Below are 22324 nucleotides of genomic sequence, written 5' to 3' on the forward strand. Positions count from 1 at the left end.
TTGATGCCCCATCCCTGGAAACATTCAAGGTCAGGTTGGATGGGGCTCTGAGCAACCTGCTCTAGTTCATGTCCCTGCTTATCCCAGGAGGGTTGGACTAGATCACCTTCAAAGGTCCTTTCCAACCCAAACCATTTGAGGATTCTGTGATCTCTCTGCCACTGTGATAACTGCCCTGCAGGATGGTCAGCAGCAGGAGCGTGAACCTCTGTTCTCCCAGCTCCACAGTTCCTCTCCAGACCAAAACCATCCGTGGTTTAAACTCCGACAGCGGCGAGTTTGAGCGAAAATGTGCAGACGAACTCGGGGTGTGTCAGTCTCCACCAAAGCGTGAGCGAGCTAGAGCTGGAGGGCAGGCACAATCAAAACCATCTGCAGCAAGACAGGGCACCAACAGACAAGCTCTAGCCAGGGAAAGGGGACTCGTGGATTTGGTTTTCTACATGGAAGGTTATCCTGCACGCTGCCCTTCCCATTTCTCTTCCAGCAGGAGATCCTGTGCTGCACAGCGCATCTGCAATGTCTGGAGAAACCCACCACCCATCTGTGTACAGAGCAAAGGCAGTGAGCAGAAAGGCATCTCATGCCTACAAGAGAAAGCCCCAGAGAGCCAGATGCTAGAGGGACTGACTTATCCTTAAAAATATAAAAGGTAGCTGTTAAAAGGTATCATCTGGGAAAGGGAAACCCTATTTGAAAGCACAGCACAAAGCCACTGCAGAAAGGACCTCACCCAAACAGAAGGAAAGGAAGTCACAATCCAGCATGGGCAAGAGCAAATGACCATGAAGGCCAAAAAAAAAAAAAAAAAAAACAAACGAGAGAGAAATGCCATCCCTGCCCGCCAGCTGCACTCTGTCCCCTGTCACCAAACAGTCCCTGTGCAGTGCATCTAGGAGCAGATTCCTCTGCCTCAGCCTTCGGAGCAGATGCTATCGCATTGCAGCACCTGGGTGCCAAGCTGCGGGGAAGGAAGCTCTTAGGGCTCATTAAGAACTGGCCGGAAAGCGTACATTGCTGATGTACAGAGCTGGGGAATCGCGTGGGCCTTCTGTGCTGAAATGGCTGTTGGAGGCTACAGAGCACATCCTGAGCTCTCAGGCCAGGCAGAAAGCAAGCGGTAGCTATTTATGTTCAAAAATATCTTCAGAAGCCTTGAGAGCAGTCATCAAACTCGGGGAAAAAGCATGCATGTCAAGGGCTTGCTAGTTTTAATTAGCACTCGCCTCTCCGCCTCTTGGAAAATGGCTTTTGTACTTTGCTTGTGGAGGAGGAGGTTGCTGGCCTGTGTCTTGGGCCAGGACTCGCCAGGCACAGCAGGGCACGAGCCAGCGCTTGCTACCCGAGTTCCTAAGCCCAGGCAGGCCTAGCAGGGTTTAGGCTTGGACCACACAGGCTTTGGGAGCACGTTAATCCTGTTCAGGATAACAGCAGCGCCCAGGGCTGAATACCAGCCCGCTTTAAAAAAGCGATGCTGTCTTCCCTCGCTTACCCTTGCTTGGCCTGAGTCTGCTCCCCGTGAACCGCTGGCATACAAAAACATGCCTTGTGTCCCCAGAAGGGCTCCGTTATACCCAAAATGACAGTATTTGGCAAGCTCATTCTTGCTGTGCCTTGGTCACCTGCCGAGCCACGACTGCCCAGAGCAGAGCAACCTGTTGGCCCTGCCCAACGGAGAGGGACGCTCCCCGCTCCGGCTCCCTGCATCCACAGGGCAGCACCCAAAGCAGCTGCACCGGGAGCCGCGGCGATACCACACGAAGATGGACTACGGATAAGGGTACCACACTCCACGCCCCGGATTAGACCCGTCCCCAGCGAGCGGGCTGTGTTGCTTCTCCTGTCTCCGCACTGTCAGGCGGTGTATAACCCCAGGTAGGACAGACCTGCTGTCACGGAGGGAAGGGCTGCGTTTACCAACACCGTATCACAACAGCACTGCCTCCACCCTAGGGCTTGTCCCTTCAAACCACTGGGTGATAAACCTGCCGGTGCCAGGCAGGGCTGCTGCGCTACGTGCAAGTAGTGACAAACCCACTTACACCCAGTGAGCATCAAATTTGCCCAGGAACAGCACAGGCAGGTGCCCTGCTTTGTGCAGCCTGCCCTATCTACTGGTTAATGAAAAGTTTTGCAGGCTCTTAGGACTTACATCAGTCTGTATAAAAGGCAAATGGTGCAAATTAAGCCATTTCTACATCGCCAGGTTCCTGCAAATTCCTGAGTGGATGCTGATGGATCAAGGCTGGTTGGTACCCAGGACTGGATGGTCTCGTACATGCAAGCAGGGACTTCCCACCCTGCTCCCAGCTCGCGATGCCAGAGCTCAAAGCTGCCGCTGTTGTTGTTATTTCTCCTCCTTCATTTTGCGAGAATGTTTTCTACAGCTTTTTTTTTTTTTTCTTTTAAAGAACATTTTGCTATGAACTAGCAAAACCTGTTCTGGACGCACACACAGAACTGCTCACCATCTGCAGCATTTGCCAGTGTGACTTTTTCTTTTTTTTTTTTTTTTTACAGGATACTATCTTGGCTCTCTCCTGCATGTGGGCGCCCGGCTGCCTCACCCAGGGGAGACGTGGGCCCGCAGGAATCAGACGACAGAAGCCCACGAGCCAAGCCCTGCTCCCTCCGGCTACTGAGGAGGCTGAACTGGTCCCCTCGTCGTGCAGGGAGGCAGGGGGAATCCCAAACCTGCCGCTCCAGTGGTGCCGAGGTCCTTGCAGACCTTGGTTCTGGCTCCATTTTCCTTCAATTAACAACAGACGTGGAATGAAACATAACATTTTAGGAAAGATCTTCCACATGTTTGGTTTTGGCAGAGTCCGACAGCTTTAAGGGAGCCAAAAAATAACTAATCCTCTTCTCCTTCAGCCAAGGGGTGGCTGAGGAGTGGGACCGGTGGAGGGAAAGGGAAGAAGGGTGGAAAGGGAAGGGAGACGAGGACAAGACAGAAAAACGGCTGAACTGGAACCAGTCACTCCCAGTTTCCAGTTAAAGCATCTCTAAAGTGTAGATACCCGTGTGCCGGTCACCAGGGCACTGCAAAAGGGGTGGCAGCACCTCTGAAAGAGGACTGCATCCCTCTCATCCCTGCAAAGCAAGTCACTTCACCAATATTGGTGGAAAACCTCACACCAAACCCAGCTTCTTCAGATTAAATCAGCTCCCAAAACCCTGTGGCAACAAGAGCTGTGAAAGAATTCACGATGCAGTTGCAAATACACACTACGCAACTGTGAAAACACCTTATCTCCCAATTTAATACGCCACTAAACGCAGTCTAAGCGCTCAAGTGAAGTACGTGCACATGCACTCAGGAGGCAAGCGGGCCACCGAGTTTGCGCGTTGGGCAAGTTACTTCTCCCTGGACAGCTGTGCCGGGTTTAGTTTTTCCACAGGCAGCCAAAATGGTTCCTTTTAAGAAAAAAAGACACCTGTAACAGAAAAAAAAAACCAAAGACCACACAAGACTTCACTTTACAATAAATCCCCCCGAGGAAGCCTTCATCAGGTGTTTTAAAATGATGTTTTTAGACTTTAGAAACACGCTACTCCTGACTCATCAATGAGCCTTCACCTCTAATTGCCCTGCGACACCACCACGGCACATCCACGCCAGCAAAATCCTCCTACACGGAGTTTTCAGCACAACCTTCTCCCATGGAAGTCGTAAAAAAATCCCACGATGCAGGGTTTTGCGAGAAAGGGGGTGGGGGAATGACTTAAGGAATCTGTTATTTTGCTTTGCTGTTTAAGCAAAATGCTTTTTTGTAAACATGGCCAAGAAAGTAGGCAACACACGTAGCAAACATGCTTGGGCTGAGCTTAAAGGGGTTTAAACTTTGTGCCTGGAAAACACAGTCTGGTGGTAGATCTGTGCAAAATTCATCTTAAATTTAAAACAGGGACAGAAAAGCAGCGACCGCGGGAAGCAGAGGAGTATTTGCGATTCCCGAACCATGCCAAAAATACATTAAAAAAAATTCCCAACTGCCAATTTCAGTGCTGTTCACAAGCACCGGGAAGGATAACTCTGCTTGGGGGTATCGGGAACGGCCACCCCTCACGCAGAGGGTGAGGAAGAAGGTGTTTACAAACCCCGTTAGAAGCAGATTCCCACATCTGGGGGGAAGAGCTGCAGCCCCCTGACCTGTGGGGAGCCACACTTCACGATCTTCTCTTTAGGATGACATAAACTCACTGTTTACCACCAGAGCAATCAATGACGAGATCAATTTTCGCTTGGCTAAAAATCACCCATCTGACAAGTTTTTTCCAACGTCCCCCAGCCGTTTCCCGTGCGGGCCGGGGCTCCGGGTTCTCTCGCCAAGCCCCAAAATCCTTTCCCGGTCCTGCCGCCAGCTGCTCTTCAGGAAGCGGGAGCTTCCCGAGGTTGGGCTGCAGCCGCCATCTGAGTTTAACGGGGCTGGTGACTCCCAGCTACGGCCTCAAACCCTGCCTGGCCAGCACCTTCCAGGGCTTTCCCCTTAAAATCCCGCTCCGCTTACAAAGTCCAAGGGCATCTCGGCTGTTGAGGCGCTTCACCGCCATCGCCCGCAAAGCCGGTGTGGGTCTGGGGCTGAGCAGGCTGGATCCGTTCCCTCGCCGTGCCGTGGGCACGGACCGTTTTTGGGGAAGGTGGGCAGCACACCCCCACCATGACACCCACCTGGACCTCGGCCACGGCCGGCACCCAAACTCCAGGACCCTCCGGTCCACAGCGGATGCGTTTTTCTACTGGGGTCCCTCCAACACCCCTGGCCCGAGGAGGGGTACAGGACCATCCCCAGGACCCTCCAGGATCCCCTGAGGGTTTGGGGGGCATCCGAGGGGGCCACAGCGAGGACACTGCGGCACCCTGCTCTGCTGACAGCCCACGCAGGGCTGGCCCTGCCCCGCCACGGCGGGGGGGGAACGACACACCGAGCCCCGGGATGGCCAGGAGCCACCGGGGGGGGGGGAATGGGGGGTACTGGGGGGCACCTGGAGAACCGGGGGCTGGCAGGGAGGTAGGAGATTGGGATACCGGGGGATGGGGGAACACCGGACATTGGCAAGGGGCCACCGGGCAGGGGCACCGGGGGGAGAGGACCGGGATACCGGGGAGAGGATAACGGCGGGTATCGGGGCACCACCGAGCCGGCCCGGACAGGCGGCAGCGGCGAGGGCGGGAGGGGAGGTCACCGAGGCTGAGCAGCGGGCGCCGGTAAGCGAAGGGCGACCAGCCCCGGTTCGCGGTCGGCGGCGACGAGAGGGGTAACCGATCCCCGGTGCTCTCACCTGGCTCGCCTTGTAGAACTGCTTCTTCAACCCCGCCACCGACATGCTGCCAACTGCCGGCCGCCGAGGGACACCTCGGCACGCAGGAGCCCGGCCCGGCCACTGGCCGCTTCCGCCGCCGCCGCCGCCACGGAAGCTCCCGCCCCGCCCCGCCCCGCCCCGCCCCCTGCCGGCCCGGCGGAGCGCCGCACTACCGGCACCACCGAGAAGGGCGCGCTGGCCGGAGCGCCGCCTCTTGCCCGCCACGTGGTACCCCCGCGCCCCCTGCCGGCGGGGCGACGTCGCCTCACGACGTTGCGACTGAGAGGCGGGCGGGAGCGGCTCTGTCGCGATAGCGGGGACGGCCGTTCCTGCCGGGTCCCTGGCTCTTTGTCACCTGAGGGAGCTCCGTCCCTGAGGAGAGGCGAGGAGCAAGGGGAGAGGCCGCAGCCGCGCCGCAGGCAGAGCTGGGGACCCACAGCCCCTACCCCTGCCAGGCTGAGGGGCCCAGCGTCGCCCGAGCCGGGGCTGCTGGGGGGGGCGGACAGCGTGTGGGACACAGGGACAGCCGGGATGCGGCGTGGGGGGACGGCCTGTGCCCCGCCCCCGGCACCCGCCATAGCACTGGGGCTAGGGCATCGAGCGGTCGCCGGACTACAACTCCCAGAAACCCTCGCGGTACCCGCCCTCCTCCCTTCTGCGCCTGCGCGCCCCGGCGGCGGTCACTCATTGGCCGTCGCCGCCGCCGCCATTTCGCGCCCTGGCTCGGGCCCTTCGTTGTCGCAGCGCGGTGGGCGGCTCCGCCCCTCTGCCCGGTGCTGGGAAAAGGCTACCCCGGGGAAAGGCTACCCCGACCTCTCCGGAGCCGGCCCCGGGGCCGCACCGCCGCTGGCCCCGCTCCCGCCCGGCGAGCAGGCAGGCCTCGAGGCCAGGCGTAAGGACCCAGCGGCACCCCCCGCCGACCCTCACGCAGCTCTCCAATCAGCGCCTCCATCGCGCCAGACTGACGGCCGCCGCCGCCAGTCAGCGACGACCGTTAGCCAATCGGGAGGCAAGGTGGAGGCCGGGCGCCGAGCCTCCCTCCCACCCTCCTCGCGAGACGCGGGCGGGAAGGGGGCGGAGCGGGCGGAAGGGCGGGTCACGTGGGGGGCGCTCCGCCTATCAGCGCGGTGAGGCGCGGGGTCGCCCCGGCTCCCGCCAAATACGAGCGGGAGCCCCCGGGGCGGGACCGGACCGGAGGGGCCGGGACAGGCCGGGCCGGGTCGTGGTTCGGCGGCTTCGACCGCCGCTCCGTCCCCCGCCGGAGCGAGCGGCAGGTAGTTCCGCGGTCGTGGTTCCGCCGTGGCAGGTCAGGGCCGAGCCGGGGGTGGCGGTGGGGCCGGGACGCGGTGTGTTTCCGGCGGCGGTTGGGGTGCGCGGGGCCTGCCCGGGGTAACAAAGGAGGCCCGGTAGTCGCCGCCGCGCCCCGGAACCAGGCCCGGGCCTTCCCCGCCGCCTCACCCGCCGTCTCCTTCTTGCCCAACCTCCTTTCCTTCGGTCTGGCCTCGGTGGGGGCCGGTGTCCGGCGGCCCCGGGCCCGGTGGTTGCCAAAATCCCCTCAGCCTGAGGGGTGCCGGCGGGGCTCGCCCCGGCCCCTTTGTCCGGCTTCACCGTGCCCGCGCTTCGCCTCGAGGAGAGCTGTCGGGCGCTGCCACCGGTCGGCTATGTCGGGGAAGCAGGTAGCTGACCGGGAATGTGTCACGGGTGTTTATTTATTATGGGTTTTTTTTTACCCTCTCGCAGCCATGGAGTGCAGAGACAAAGCGGCTGCTCCTCCACGGAAGCTCGTACAAGGTAAGGCTGCAGAGGGAGCGTCCGTCACCCTTTGGCGCGCTAAGAAGGCATCAGATCTGATTTTGTGAAATATATTGGTTTTGAAGTAATTAGCCAGCCTCGACTGGCTAATCTGTTCCAATTCTTGTGCTTAAGAACTAATTAAATATCCTGGTATTTGATTCTTCCCCCATTTGATCGCTTCCCAGTGACACGTACGATGTGACTAAAATAATAAAATGTTACTGTTTCAGCTCGGTTGCCATTCAAACGCTTGAATCCTGTACCAAAGGAAAAATATGATGCAGATTCAGAAGTCAAAAAAGTAAAGAGCTCACAAAGTGGTTTTGGTCCAGGTAAGGATTCCTCCCTAGATGCATCGCATGTGTCCCTGGACAACGTGGAGAATGACTGCCAGTTGCATTCAGATGTGACTTTTTCTCCAAAACTCGTTAACGGAAAGGGTCCGTTAGACCATTTTATACAGAAAAACGCAAAAGATAACACAAACGAAACTGTAATTGTTATTGAGCTGACAAAGGACTCTAGCCATAGACTAAGTGATGACGTAGACCACGTTAATTTTGATTCAAAAGCATCTTCATCCCTAGCTATAACTAACGGCACGTTAGGAAAAGAGATAAACCAGTTGAGGTGCCTGAATTCCCCTCAGAGTAGCCAAATGTATGATTCAATGGAGACTGATGCACCCTGTGAAGCCGTAGCGAATAAAGATGAAGATTTGGTAGATGGAATCCAGTCGTGTTCTGGGTTAACAGAGTGTGATAATGTGGAAGACACAAAGGTAAACCAGAGCGAACTGAAGGATGTCATCTTTGAGGGGAAGATGCCTGTAGTGCTCCTGGAGGATATTATGACTGCAAAATCTCCCAAAGTCGCTTCTCTGGATGGAAGTGTCACGTCGGAAAATGAGACCATGGAATCGTCTCATGGAGACTCTGGACTTACCAACTCCTCACTAAGCTCTCACTCTGTGAGCTCACCTGAGGCACAGCCTGCTGCAGAAACAAAGAGGAATACTAGTCCTTTAGCTGCCTCAACGCCTGTTAGGAAGGTTGGTCTCTTTCCTTGGTTTGTTTGGTTTGTTTTTTTTTTTAAAAGCTGTTGTGTTGCAGATAGGTTGTTATGGTTTCCTGCACTTGTAGTGAAAAGGATGAATAGGATATTCACAAAGATCATGAGAAGTGTATGGAAAGTGGTGTTGATTTATTAACAACGTAACTGAATTATTGCCCTTTTCAATCCTCCTTTAAATCCTATAGCTAAAGGATTTAAATCTTGCCTGGTTTTGACCTGTTGGTATATTTGCATTGAGTGAATGTAACTTTAAACTCTGTTACAGGTTCACTTTATTTTTATTTTTTTATGAACTGCTCATGACTTGCATGCCCTGGGAGTTAGTGTTTTGGTAATTGGGATAAGGACAGTGTCCAAAAGCAGTTTTGTCCATTAGGCGATGTTTTACAACCTCTATTCTATCCTCGATGAAGCTGCCGTAATTACTGTGAGAAGATGCTACCCCAGTACCAGTCAGTGCAGATACTTTTCTAGCTCTGAATTTCTGCAACTGTGTCATAGAAAATGCTTTTAAGTTGAAACTACAGTGCATCAGTGGAACTGCAGATCTGTATGTGAGGATGGAGGATGAGCCTCTGTCTCTCCGAACTGGGTGTACAGAGCTTGTGCTCTCAGCCATCTTGTTACGGGCACATCATGGAGTGCAGGGAACTGCTTTGGGGAAAAGTCACCGCACATACAGTGCTCCTGGAGATGCACAATGCTGTTGAGGGGAAGACTGGAGCACAGGAGGGAACACCTCAAAATTAGGTCTGAATGAGCTGGTTTATTGTGATCTTCCAGTTTAGTAGCTCTGCTCTACCAAGAGACCCCAAAACACTGTGATTTTGGGTGCTGTATTGAAGGGGAAGCTTCTAAGGACAACAGTATATGCACAGGTGGCTGAAACATTTTCGTGCCTCAAATGCCTGCTTACTGCTCAACCCTTCTGGGGAAGAGATCGGTGGCGGTTTCTCTTGGGGGGCACAGTTGCCCATGGTGAAACCTGTGAAGCAGAGCAGTCCTGGTGAATGTGCACTGTAGCTAAGCCTCACTTACGGTTAGGCTGAACTATCTGTCCCGTGCATTTGTTTTGGTCAACTACATTATTGGAGGGGAAAATGAGGAAGGTATTGAGGGGTGGGTTGATGTTGCACTGCCAGAAGTGGAGAATTGAGTATGTGGCTCAGGTATATGAGTGTGAAGCAGCTGGTAGTTTTCCTGCTTATGCCATCTTGAGCCTTTTAAGAAAGATTTGCACCAACTATTCCCCCTGGGGTTTAAGGAGAAACTGTCCCACAGGCAAGGAAAAACATCGCTGTCCTGGAGAAGGTACGGATGAGTTAGCTGGGGCTCGGAGCTCATGACATGACAGGTCTTCCATTTCTTCTACTGCATGCTTATCAAGGAAAATGATCAATTTTCATACTGTTCAAACTCGCAGTCTCTAAAATAAATACATAAACTCAAGCAGGCATGAAGTATTTCCAGTATAGCAGAACAAACAAAAAAAGTACTTGACTCCTGATGTAATAAGATAATGCGAACAAGTTATTGGTTTCCTGTGGCGTGAAGTAAGGCTGGAATAGCTCGTGTGCTGCTTGCCAAAATGGGAAGTCTGCACCTCGACCTGTATGGCCGGCTGTCCTGGCATGTTTGTTTTCCTAGGTGGAAACAGCTCTGATAAACTAAAGCTCCCAGTTGAAAGAACTCTTTATTTTGTGTCAGGTAAATACAGAATCTCCTGATGCAACTTTGCACTGTGTAAACTTAAATGTCTCTGAGTACAGAAAATAAAGCAGTTGGTCTGCGTTAGTCTCTTAATCACAGAGTTTAAACATGGTACCTTGTACTGCGAATGGCAGGAGAAGGAAGGGGGGGGATACAAGAAACCAAGCCACAGTATGCTGAAATATTGACAAGTTAAGCTTTTGACCAGTCTAGGAACGATGCTCTTAAAACATAAAATACCTTTTTTTCCCCTATAAATAACAGCTCTAAGAGAAATGAGAAGTGGACCTGTTGGGAACTTAGCATTGATGCGCTGGTACTAGTGGAAGAGCAGGAGGGCTATGATTACAATAAGAAATGGCATTAAAATATGGATAATAGTACTTGTATTCAGGAAGTTATATCTAAATATCGTAGCAAGAGTAAGTGGTAGGATGCAAAAAAAATGCCAAAACCCAAACCAAGTTTAACTCGAAAGTGACTTTGCTATAATTAAGTGTGTTGTGCTCTCATGATTTGGAGCAGCTCTAGCTTCTGTTTGTTTTTTCTGCACATGATATTCCCCTGCAAATGATACTTTAGAACTGAGTAGACTAGAGGGATTTGTTTATGCAAAACTTAGTAATGAGAGGACTTAATGTAAACTGAAGCGTTTAGATGTATTCAGGCTTAACTGTAAATCAGTGAGATTAGATATGCTTGAACTGCGTTCTGATATCCTATACTGAAGGAATACTTAAGTTGTTGAATATACTAATCTGCCAGAACAACGTTAATACCATTCAAATGAAGCTTGCTGTTCTTTCTGTGAGACTTTTAGTGCCTCGTGGAAAGGGGATGATGTCGATCTCTAAAACTTTCATTTTGTAATTCCAGGTACATCAGAAATTCCACAAAAGTTCAGCAGAGAAGGAGAAGCTCAGATTGCAAAGAGTAAGGCATTTTCACTGACATAGAAAGTTAGCCTGCTGTGCTTTTGCATTGAATAGTAAGCAAAGCCCTTTGCGTTTCATCTTAGTCCACTTAGAACATCTCTTTTCCTGGTTTTCCTCACTGATGAATATGGAAGAATCTTAATGCATGCAGTTAAAGTACTTGGCTCGTTCCAAAGCTGCTTAATGCATACATAATGAAGTGTGGGTGGCCTGCACTGCATTTCTGTGCACTTTGGTAAGAGATTAAGAAACTGTAAATGTTGCTGACTGCTTGTCAAAATGCTTTTGAGAATTTTTTCTAAACCCTTCCTGAGAGGGTAGGTGCAGCCTGCTAAGTGGACAGATACAAGTGAAATTTTCAAGAGCCCTCTATTTAGGGTCGGTTCCTGCTTCATCATTCTCACCCTTCCCCCTTTTAAGCCACAAAACATAGGGTCTGCTCTTCATTAATAAGTGAGGCAAATGGGCTGCTGTGTTTATGGCTTGCTGAAGAAACTGTGGGATGTCACTGCTGGAAATGCTCAAGCTCCGGTCTGTTTGCTTGAATGCAGCTAGTCAGCAAACTCTGTTCCGTAACAAAAAGGCGGTGCGATAATTTTGCTGTCCGTTCTGCTTTCAGTCATAAACTGCTAAATATAAAGGAGGCTGATGGATCACATGGAGTTCTTGAACAGTCAGTGCTGCATGAGTGGGATTTGCCTGCTGGAAAACTGAATGTTATTTTAACTGCAGTTCGGAAGGCCTGTGCTTATGAATTCTTATTGTGTTTCTTAGTAACTAGTTCATAAAGTTGGTAGGGTACTGTTGTGTGTTTTATATAAGCTCTGTGTGATTGAGCCTGCTCCCGAGATGCTCGCTTTTTACAGCGCCCCATATAGAAGTCCAATCTGTTGTGTTCTTCCATTCTATACGTATGTTAAAAATAGCAGTAATGTGAGGGAGAGATGAGAATGGAAGCTTTATTACACTAAAAATTAAATAGACCCGCCAATCTTGCTGTTAACTTCACACCATTTTCCAAACTACCCAGTAAATTTTCACTGATTACCATGACTCAGTTCTGACAGTATTGGGTTTTTTACCATTGGCACCATTTTGTATGCTGGTTGCCTTCTGCAGTTATTTGTACATTGTGACACTGTTCAGTAAGTCTTGATGTTGCCAAGAAGAGATGTGAAATAAATAAAACGAAACTGAAAATACACAGTGAGGATATTTGTATGTCTGAGCGCAGACATACCCTAGTTTCCTGGTGAAGTCACCAATGCCTACAATGTAGGGAAGCTATCTTTCTTTAATTTTGCATTTTTTAGTAGGCGCGCTGCATTCTCCTTTATGTTACTAGACCCATAATGAGAATTTCAGTTGCTTTGGGATGAAATACTGTGAACAGCAACACTTCCAATGTAATCTTCCCCCCATTGTTGCCACAGTGCCCCTTAAAGAAGCTTAGAGCGCCTGGTGTTGTCTGATTATCTAACACGGACTAACTCAAGTGACAATTTCTTTGCAAGCTCCAGGTCTTACAAAGCAGCTGCACAATCCAGAGTTTGGAGACTTCCATTACTGCCTGAGATAGGATTTTCTGATGACGTTTTTCACTTAGCGGTTTATAAAGCAAAATCAGATCAAATTCACTTTTCAAAATTATTCCATGGTAGCCCTGCATTGATATGAAAGCTTAGCTCATGAGGTATGTATTTCCAAAGAAAGTATTTTGGAAACAATCTGAAATCTTCTATTAAATTAAAATTTTCTTTTTTTTAATTCCCGTATAATTTTCCATAATGCTACAATGGTAATGAAGATGACTCAAATGTAAAGCAAGTAGAATACAAAGCTTCCCTTGATGCTTAGAAAATAGAAACACCTCCATTTGTTAGGAGAAAAGAACAATTAATGCCTTCAGAGAGCCACTCCAAGGTAGCTCAGCTGGCTGAGGCAACAGGTAGCTGTGGTTAATAACCTTGTGTCCTGTGATAGCTAGAAATGATGCTGCAGGTCAAGCACTGGGTTGATGCAAGAATCTTCTCTAGTATCTCAGCTGAAGAAATGACGTCCTTATTTTACTCAAGTTTTTATGCCAGCAGCTATTACTGTGTACAAAGAGACAGCTTGCTTGATGGCTTGTTTCTGAATCAGGATCAGGAGCGTGCCGACAAGCTGCAGAAGTTGCAAGCAGAAAGGGAGGAAAAGGGAAGGCTGAAAGAAGAAGCAAAAGCCGCAAAAGAGCGAGCAAAGGAGGAGGCGAAGAAGAAGAAAGAAGAAGAGAAAGAGTTGAAAGAGAAAGAAAGGAGAGAAAAGAAAGAGAAAGAAGAAAAGGAAAAAGCTGAGAAGCTGAGAGTGAAGGAGGAGAAGCGCAAGGAGAGGCAGGAAGCTTTAGAGTAAGTGGCTTGGTTTCCACAGGTCCTGGGGAATAATGTGTAATGGTGTGAGCACCTTTTCATACCCACCTTAACTGTCCCTTCTAGAGGCTATATTGGTCAAACAGCATGTGCCTTTTTGTCATGGGGTATGTTTTAAGCGCTTGACAGACAGGATATACGCGACCCTAGTCTCAGCAGCACTTTTTGCTTGCAGGCTGACCTGGGCTTCTGATTTGAAATGGCTGAAAAGAGCTGTCATGCTCTACTGAGTTTTCCCTTCATGACCAGTCTTGCTTGTACTCTTGCAATTTGCTGGCACTGGTGCCCTGTCTGTTGAGGAAGTTGCTTGTAACTTGATAATACCATAAATACCCTTTCCTGGTATTGAGGGCAACTTGAAGCAGCCTAGCTACTTTGTGGCTAGAACAGGTCAATGTTTGCTCTAGAAGGAACCAAGAGAGTCTTCTGTACACTTAACCAAGTATGGTCCTTGGTGAAATTGATAGATTATCTTCTTGCCTAGCATGATGGGGTCTTAGTCAAGATCTGGGGCTTCTCACCTCTTCCTCAGTGCAAATAAACACTTCATGGTTTGTGACAATTAAAAAGAACTTTATATTAAAGGGCAAGACTCGAGGAGAAGAGAAAGAAAGAAGAGGAGAAACGGTTAAGAGAGGAGGAAAAGGTAAATGCTTTCTCTAGCTTGTCTCTAAATTCTTCTGCTACGGTGAAATGATGTTAATGGGCTCCCTGGCACCCTGCCGACGGCTGCCGAGCTGTTCGCAACAGGGCTCCTGCAGCTACTGTGGTTCTCCAGGCAGTGTACCCTGCTTTGGTACCGCTTGGGAGTGAGCAGGTCCATTTGGGATGCAGCCTGTCTGATCTGATGTGGTGGTGCTGCTCCACCAGTTATACTGTGCAGGTTTCTTGTCTGTTACTTCCGTGCATGTTGGTGTCTTTGCTTTTACCTGTTAAAGTCTTTTCTGCATTTGTTTTTTCAGTGCCCATGAGTGAACTCTATCCTTTGTCTTAGCAATGACATTGGAATCCACATAGCTGTGTTAGAGAAGACAATTAGTTTTCTGTTGAGTTACAGGAGCTGGTAAATGACTGAACTTTGCTTTATACCTCACTAGATTTGAAGTTGGGTCATGCATGAGCTCACCCTGAATTATAAGGCCTTGTCCTACCTTTGTGTTTATAATTTGCATTTTGCTTCTGATTTCAGCGTATTAATGCACAGAAAGCAGAAATTACGAGGTTCTTCCAGAAACCAAAGACTCCACAAGCCCCGAAGGTGAGGTATTGCTGTTCCTGTGTTTTGTTGGTCTTTCATTAGTTGTCTTGTAACAAATAGACCGATATCCTTCTGATCTGTCCCTTAGAGCTTCTTAGGTGGACAAAGCATTAGTATTTCTTATTTCCTAATTTCAAAAGTGTAAAGGATTTAAAAAAATGTCTGTGACCAGAGCAGAGACTACAACAGAGTTTTGTAGTTGCTTTAGTAAAAATTTCAGCTCTGTCTTCTGCTGCATTGGCTGTGAAGACCTAGATTCCCTTGAGAAGATCTGTTGGAGTCTCAGATAGGAAGGGCTTAACTTAAATCTTCACTCAAACTTCAGCACCTGGTATTGAGTTTTGTTGTATATCTTGACTGTGTTGGTGCTGCAGTTTCTCACAGTCCTCACTTAATATTTCAGATTCTTGCTGGCTCTTGTGGAAAGTTTGCTCCTTTTGAAATTAAGGAGAACATGGTCTTAGCTCCCCTCTGTCGTATTGCCCTGGATCCAGACTTCTTAGACCAGCTGGATAAGCTCCTGCGTGCACAGAATAGTGAAGTTTCTTTCTTGAGGGATCTAAAGTGTCGTAAACCACGTAAAACTGGACCTACTTTTGTCAGTAACAGCACTGACATAGTAAACAGGTTAGTCTGTGTTTTGGGGGTTTTCTTCACTTTTTTTACATAATGAACTGCAGAATGGTTTTGAGATCATCTTATTCTAATATTGGAGATGATGGAAAGATGGAGCTTTTCTTTGAATACTCCTTTTGTATGAGAATTGTTTCTATGGGGAGCAGTACGTTATAATCTAGATTTCCTTCATTCCGTACAACGCTTCTCAAATCCTTCACTATGGGAAATCTTGTGCTTCAGACAGCTGCCTTTCAGCACTGGACACTAGTGGCCTTAGTGGTGTTTGTCTTTTGATAGTTTTAAAAAGTAAACATACCAATAACTAAACCAGAGCTGCTGTAGGGTTGTAGTTAAGGAGGGGGGTGGCTTGTCTGGAACCCATATTCTTGCAAGCACATAGGGAGTGCCTGTTCTAATGAACTCAAGCTCTGGGTTGGTACTGTGGCTAAACTGAAGCTTTCTGTAAGAAGTTTTCCTGAGCAGCAGGAAAGTGTTCTGTAAGTACTGAAGATGGTCTCTTGTTTTAACAGTGATGTCGTGGTAGTGGATAACTGCAAAACAGATGCTGTTCCTGAAAGGGGGAAATTTGGTAGAATGAAACTTCTGCAGTTTTGTGAGAATCACCGTCCTGCATACTGGGGCACATGGAACAAGAAAACCACTATGATCCGTCCCAGGAATCCTTGGTCAAAGGACAGTGTAAGCACCTCACAGGCAGTGTAGTTGGATTCTTTTTCTTCATGCTCTTGAAGCGGATGTGTGGTTGGCCAAGTTCATTGGTTCTCTGGGATTTCTGATCCACTTGCATGTTCCCTCTTGCTACTGAGTTTTGAAACCCTGAATGGGGTCTGGTGTCATGCTTTCAAATTATTTACAGAAATGACATGTTGGCATTTCTTCCAGAAACTACTGGACTATGAAGTAGATAGTGATGAAGAATGGGAAGAGGAGGAACCAGGAGAAAGTCTCTCCCATAGTGAAGGGGTAAGGGTTCCACGTGCTGAAAAATAGCTTTCTGAACCAATTGCATTTGTCAGTGTAATTTCTAACAGGCAGAGTTTATTTTTAGGATGATGAGGAGGAGGGAGAGGATGAAGATGATGACGATGGCTTTTTTGTACCCCATGGGTACCTATCTGAAGATGAAGGAGTGACAGAAGTAAGTGAACTAGGTGTCACTGGATTTCCATCTCTGTTTCCAGTGAATCATGTAATAAATATTGGCAGAGGAAGAAAGCGTGTGGTCTTGGCAGTGGTATAACTCATCTCAGATCTGCATGGTTCAGGAGCAGACTTCTGTAGCTCAGGGAACATGCTAAAAAGCTGCATTTAAAAAGCTTTTGTTTTTCCTGGAATGGATGTATCGAGTTCTTTCTTGCCTGTGGCTTTAGGAGTGCGATCCAGAGAATCAGAAGGTTCGTCAAAAGCTGAAAGCAAAGGAATGGGATGAACTGATGGCCAAGGGGAAGAGGTTCCACGTTCTACAGCCTGTGAAAATGGGCTGTGTCTGGGAAAGCGCAGAAAATGACAGCAGCACGAATGCGGACCTAAAGGTTCTCCAGCAGTTCACAGCGTGTATCCTGGATTCACCTGTTGCAGAGGAAGAACAGCAGATACAGAAATGTAGCAAAAAAAGAGCAAAAGATCAGCAAAGTAAGACCTGAAGGGCTAAATAATTGTACTTATGGACTGTTGTACTCCACTTTGGAGCGAATAGATTTTTGTATTGAGTGTCACATTCAGAATGACTTGTTTAAGACAAGTCTGAAATCCAAGGCATCGCTGTGAGAGTTCTTGGAAAGGTGTTTTCTGGCATTGCATCCAGTATGGCCTTAGTTACACTCTCCAAAACCTCTTGCTCTAGTTATCTAGGAAATGAAGCCAACAAGACTTCAGTAAACTCAGATTTAGGCCTGCTTACTGAAAGTGTTCAAGCCCATTGACCCATTTATTGTTTAGTTTGTGTGACAGGCTTCAGTACTGAGTATCTCTTGTACCTGCTTAACACAAGGATGTGAATAATGCACATGAAGGCTAGAACAGGGGTTGAAGCTTTCACTTCAGGGGGTCATTATTATTGGGGGTGACTTTTCCACATCAAATTTAGCTCCCGTTACTATCCCATATCTAAAATTAATCTCAGCCTATTTGTCCTCTTTCTGGACCGTATGTACTGATCAGTTACGTCAGCTTGGCTTTTCTCAACCTTTAAACAGTTCTTCCCCACAACCTTTGTGCATCCTTTCTTCTCTGCAGTCCTTGGCCAGCTTCTGCCGCTGCTGCATGGCAACGTGAACGGGAGCAAAGTGATCATCCAGGAATTCCAGGAGTGCTGCCGGCAAGGACTGTTCAGTGATGTGACTGCAGCCGCCGACTGTAGCGACACAAGCCCCGCGAGCCCCCACACCTCCCGGCCGCAGACGCCTGTTGGTGAGGACAGTGGTGTCCCTTCCAAAGCGAGGCTAAAGCGAATCATTTCTGAGAACTCTGTGTACGAGAAGAGACCTGAATATAGGATGTGCTGGTATGTCCACTCGGAGGTGCTGAAGAGTTTTGATCAAGAGCATCTCCCCGTCCCTTGTCAATGGAACTACGTCACCCAAGTCCCTTCTTCAGGGAAGGAGGAGGGTGGCAGCGTGCCAGGCGTGGCGGTCCTGCAGACCACCCCCGTGTCGGTAAAGAGGAAGTCCACCGGAAGCATGTCCATCACTAAATTCATGAAAAGGCCTCGGGATGCTGAACAGGTGAGTTCCTGTTGCGGTGCTCTTCCCTAATAAAGAACGATGGGAATGTAGCTGTGCGTCTTCCGTAGGCGAGCATCCTGGCATGGTTCCCAGATTGGCCTAGATGAGCAGAGTCAAAATATTAAGCTACAGACACTGTCCCTCACACAAAAAGACCCTTTTTGTGGGGAAAGAAGTGAAATTATGTGACTCTAAAGAGATGGGTTTCTTTTGTGTGTCTCCAGCTTGGACTGTCTGTTCCATTTGAAATGTTGCTCTCCTGCTGTTCTTCCATTTTCTGCTATTTGGCAGTGATTGCATCCAAGCTGTGAATAGTTTCTGAGTGTCTGTTTGGCCTTGGTTTTACAGCTGTATATAATTTGTATGCAGGTTTTTATGTGTGTGTATGGCTGCCAGATGTATAGCCTGAGCTGGTGACTTACATCAGTTGCATGTGTACTGATTAAATGTGGTTCCTAAGTGCTGCAACTCAACCCATAATAGTCTGTAAAGTCTCTGGCTTATACTGTCATACATAAAGCTGAATTTCAAGAGCTAGTTTAAAAATATAATAATTCATAGGAACAAAATGAGATGGATTTGGAGTAGTTGCTACTCCAGTTCTAAGCTTTGTTGTGGTCGTCTTGTTGTTTGCTTCTGCTGTTGAGGGTAACCACAGGTAGTATTAAGAGCTTAATGATCCAAAAGGATGACTGAAAAGCGTGCGATGGGTGCTTTAGCTGTGTGATGCTCTGTCACGCATTTAAGACAGTGAGGCTTTAGGTCCTGAAGCTTGGTGTTATCAACTGTTTGCCTCCAAACATACAGGCAGGACAGGGTTTGCACTGTCTGTGGATTTATTCCTCATCCCCTGTGGACAAGGGGGTGAGGAAAGAAGTCACAGGCAAGGCTTTTTATGCTTTTCATTCCCACTTTATTCTTGTCTTCTTTGGCTTTTCTACTGAAGAAGCTCTGCACTCAAGTATTGATAGGGATCAGAGACTTGTGAGAAGCTGTTCAGCCCCCAAACTCCATCTGCTTAGGTTTTTTCTTACACACTAAATAAAGGCAGAGATAAAAATCTCTGCTTGGTGCCCACTGGAAATTCTGCTTATAACTGACTACTTGAGCAGAAATAGCAAAACAAAGGCTTTTAGTAGAATTACGTCATCAGCCTGAATTCTTCGAAGCTCTCGAAAGCATCTTAAAGCTGCCCTTGTGAGGTGCGGTGCAGCGCAGCTCAGAGCAAAGGTGTCAGAGTCCTGAAAGCCCTTCATGCCTGACATCTAAATCAGCACTGCTCAGGTATTGAGATCCTGTCCTTCCTGTCAAGCAAGGCTGGAGCTTGGGGAGAGCCTAGGAATGAGGCTGGTAGGTCAAGGCTGCCAGGTTCTCTACCCCCGGCATGTGTTACTCTGCCATGAAGCTTGCGCCAGGACTCATGTAAAAGAAGGTGCTCTTATGTAAGCTGCAGAGAGAGAAAAACTCAGTATTGAAGTGGGCTGTACCTGCACACGTGTAGGAGGGGAATACATAATCTGAAAACTGTGACTTACTTTAAATTTACATCTTTCATTAGTCTTCTCTTGGAACAGCTTGTAGGGGTAGGGACCAGGTTCTAGGTCTGAGATTTTCATTCCACCGTTCCAGTTAGGGAGGGGAAAAAACCCAAAAACATTTGCAGCTGTTCAATACTGAGCAACTTCAGTTTGCATCACTCCTTGTATTCATTTTTGCAATTCAAAGTGAGTAGTTTGTGCTGCTCCCATGGCAGCAAATAAGGTCACCAAGGGAAGAACTGTCGCCCCTCCCTGAATAAAAGCTAATTGGCAAAGATGAGGAGGATTTTGGGGGGAGAACATGCTACCAACTCAACAAGCAAAAGTCATTTTCCATCTTCAGAAGGAAGAAAGCATCCAAAATAATCAGCAGAGGAGGAAGAGATTTCCCTTCCAAAAAACCAACAAAACTGAGTCAGTTTTCAGTTAAGGTTTGAACTGACTTTTCTATGTGTAGGCTGTTCATCGCATTGTGTAATAGTGAAACATCTTGGAGCAGAAGCTTGGCATGCTTCCTGCTGTATGTGCCATTGCAGATGAGGCCTTTTATCAAAAGTCAGTGTCTGTTGAAGCCAGGGGTTGCTGATTTTTATTCCCCCCCCCCCCCAATATGCCTGACTGATCAGACCGTGCTGTGAGTCCTAACTGGGAGAAGTGCCTACTGTAGTCCTTCACAGCACTGACTGTGCTTGGTCTTGCACATCAGCACCATCAGCTTGCTGATACTTTTTTTTTTTTTCCCTTAAGGCTGAAGCTGTGGAGATGGATGGATTTCAGGCAGACACCGAGGAAGATGAGGAAGATGATGACTGCATGATTGTGGATGTACGGCCAGGCAAAGGTAGGAAAATAAATCAATAGCAGTCTCTTGGTAGGTGCTCTCTCCCACAAGGGAGAGTACGACAGTGGGAACGGTGTGTGGCTAAACCTGTTGCAGTTTTTCTGCCACTTTTTCACCAAGCCTTGTGCTCTTCTCTTGAGATGTTTTTTTCTAGGTACTTCTCTGCTTTTTATGTTTTATTCTAGATGCTTCTTTGTTTTTTATGGTCTTCTCTAACCTGCTCTTGCCCTTTCTTCCCTCCTTCCACCAGTTGACTAAATAGTGCAAAGTGCTTGTGACTAGCATTTGGCTGCCAGTATTACCTTCCCCCCCCCGCCTTTTTTTTTTTGTCTGATAAGAAAAGTGAACACTGGGGTCAGTATCAGCAGATCCACTAACTATTGGTAAATGTTGCCAAGCAGGGCTGGTCTCTGGGGCATGCATACTTATGTTCAGAGCCCTTCCAGGACTGACAAGGTCTGGAGCATAACTTCCCCTCTGCTGCCTTCTCGAAGTCTTCGGTGCATGCTGAATTGTCTGTTCTGAAGGAAATAACATCAGATAATAACCAAGCTCTTAGATGTTTGACAGGTGAGGGCTCTGATCAACACTGTGCAGCTCTTCTCTAGAATCTAAGCAGTTGCTTATATTTGTGTCCCAGTTATCCCTTGGAAAATGGCTTTCAAATCTCCACTGCTATAGCATATCCTTTCAGGCTACGGATTCAGAAACAGTGGGATGAGGATGTGGAGCGGCTCCTTTCATCTCAGCGAGGTTTTAACTATACATACTTGATCATACAGATCAATGACTTAACACCAACCACATGATGTGCATTCAGCTCTTCTAAACCGCTTTCAAAACCTCCAAGCCCTTTCTTACTGCTCTCACAATAGAGCTCTTTCATAATGCTACTGGCACAACCTGAATTAAGGAAAGTGGTTTTTTTGTGTTGGGCAGCTCCTCTAATTGATAGAGAAGGGCTCGTGCATATTCCCAAAGCCTTAAATTCTATAGAGTGTTTGACCCATTCTAGACATATCTGGGTTCTCCTTTCTGTCTCAGCTGGTGCTACATTCCTCCTCTCGCCTTCCGTAACAGACAATGTAACTGTTTGACAAGAAGCTTTGCATTTAATCTTAAACGGCTTTTGCTTATTACAAGACTGCAGTGGGATGAAAGCCTTGCTTCAGGTTTGTAACCTCTTGTTCTGAGGGCGGGGATGCTATTCAGTAGCTTGCCTTCCTTGGGCTTTGTTGACACACATGCAGCTGTATTTGTTTAACTCTGCCTGAGTCTTAAAGCACTGAAAAGGTTATGAAGATCCTTTTATGGTGAAATTATTTTTATTCTGGATTGATGTTAACCCAATATTAAAACCAGTTTTTAAATAGAATTGAAAAGGAGACTTGCAACAGATATGGGTAGACAAGCTAAGACAGATAAAGCATGTAGTAGTCAAATCCTTCTAGATTAATGAGGATGTTTAAAAAAAAACCAAAAAAAACCCCACCCAAACCAACACACTTTCTACTTTGCAGATTCTACGTTGGCAGTTGCTGAAACAGCTTCAGAATCTCGTGGCACAAGAGCTGCTCACCAGGACACCAGCATGGTCAGCCCATCTAATACAGTTTGAGACTTAAATGCCTACTAACTTCTCTGTATGTATGTAGAATGAGTTAGAAAATTTTAAACCTTGTGTATCTTTGAACAAGATACTTGCAAGTATTCTGTATTTCTTGTAAAGAGAAGACAGCACTTTGTTCTGCTTCAGACCAGATGGCAGCTTAAATTTTTAGTTCTAGTTTTTAGCTTAAAAATACTGCATATTAATCTGTCCTTAATAAAGCATTATTGAAATTTTGATACTTCTTTGTAATGGAAGGTATCTAAGTAAGTTATCTCTAAATCTAGTGCAGAGATTTTGAAATAAGCTTATTGTGATGCCACTGGGGGAATTACTCTGTTCATAATGTATAGCATGGCCTTGGGTATAAATGATGTACAATTATATTTGAATTTATGCTATCTATATCATCCTGTTTGTGGTCTTACTTGCTACAGAGAACAGCAGCAGGGCTTTACCTTTGGAAAAGAAAAAAAAAATCCACCTTGTTTCTC

General features: G+C 47.9%; 2 protein-coding genes across 4 annotated transcripts in view; one reads left to right on the plus strand and one right to left on the minus strand.

Moving 5' to 3' along the window:
• The window catches only part of SH3GL1 (SH3 domain containing GRB2 like 1, endophilin A2), a 30589-nt gene extending 25147 nt beyond the window's left edge, over positions 1-5442 (minus strand). For both annotated transcript variants that reach the window (XM_069790250.1, XM_069790249.1), the window contains exon 1: positions 5284-5442. In XM_069790250.1, the coding sequence (XP_069646351.1) occupies positions 5284-5328 (45 nt within the window). In that variant the 5' untranslated portion in view covers positions 5329-5442. The remainder of the gene's footprint in view (positions 1-5283) is intronic.
• A 378-nt stretch (positions 5443-5820) lies between these two features.
• On the plus strand, positions 5821-22235 carry CHAF1A (chromatin assembly factor 1 subunit A). Of its 2 annotated transcripts, none has more exons than XM_069790243.1 (15): positions 5821-6196; positions 7045-7095; positions 7329-8149; positions 10759-10815; positions 12960-13201; positions 13808-13868; positions 14412-14480; positions 14884-15107; positions 15629-15797; positions 16002-16082; positions 16168-16257; positions 16490-16751; positions 17355-17842; positions 20128-20221; positions 21742-22235. In XM_069790243.1, the coding sequence occupies exons 1-15, from the start codon at positions 5836-5838 to the stop codon at positions 21837-21839; spliced, it is 3168 nt and encodes a 1055-aa protein (XP_069646344.1). In that variant the 5' UTR covers positions 5821-5835; the 3' UTR covers positions 21840-22235. The 2 variants fall into 2 exon arrangements, with proteins under 2 accessions (XP_069646344.1, XP_069646345.1); XM_069790244.1 differs by lacking the exon at positions 5821-6196 and adding an exon at positions 6401-6578.
• Positions 22236-22324: the final 89 nt, after the last annotated feature.

This window comes from Haliaeetus albicilla, chromosome 8, assembly GCF_947461875.1.
Source record: "Haliaeetus albicilla chromosome 8, bHalAlb1.1, whole genome shotgun sequence".
Classification (NCBI taxonomy): Eukaryota; Metazoa; Chordata; class Aves; order Accipitriformes; family Accipitridae; genus Haliaeetus; species Haliaeetus albicilla.

Coding starts and splice junctions, on each gene's coding strand:
- CHAF1A (XM_069790243.1), top strand. CDS start 5,836: ATGCGGCGTGGGGGGACGGCCTGTGCCCCGCCCCCGGCACCCGCCATA. Junction 8,150..10,758: donor CCTCAACGCCTGTTAGGAAG/GTTGGTCTCTTT, acceptor TTGTAATTCCAG/GTACATCAGAAATTCCACAA. Junction 17,843..20,127: donor GGCCTCGGGATGCTGAACAG/GTGAGTTCCTGT, acceptor TTTTCCCTTAAG/GCTGAAGCTGTGGAGATGGA.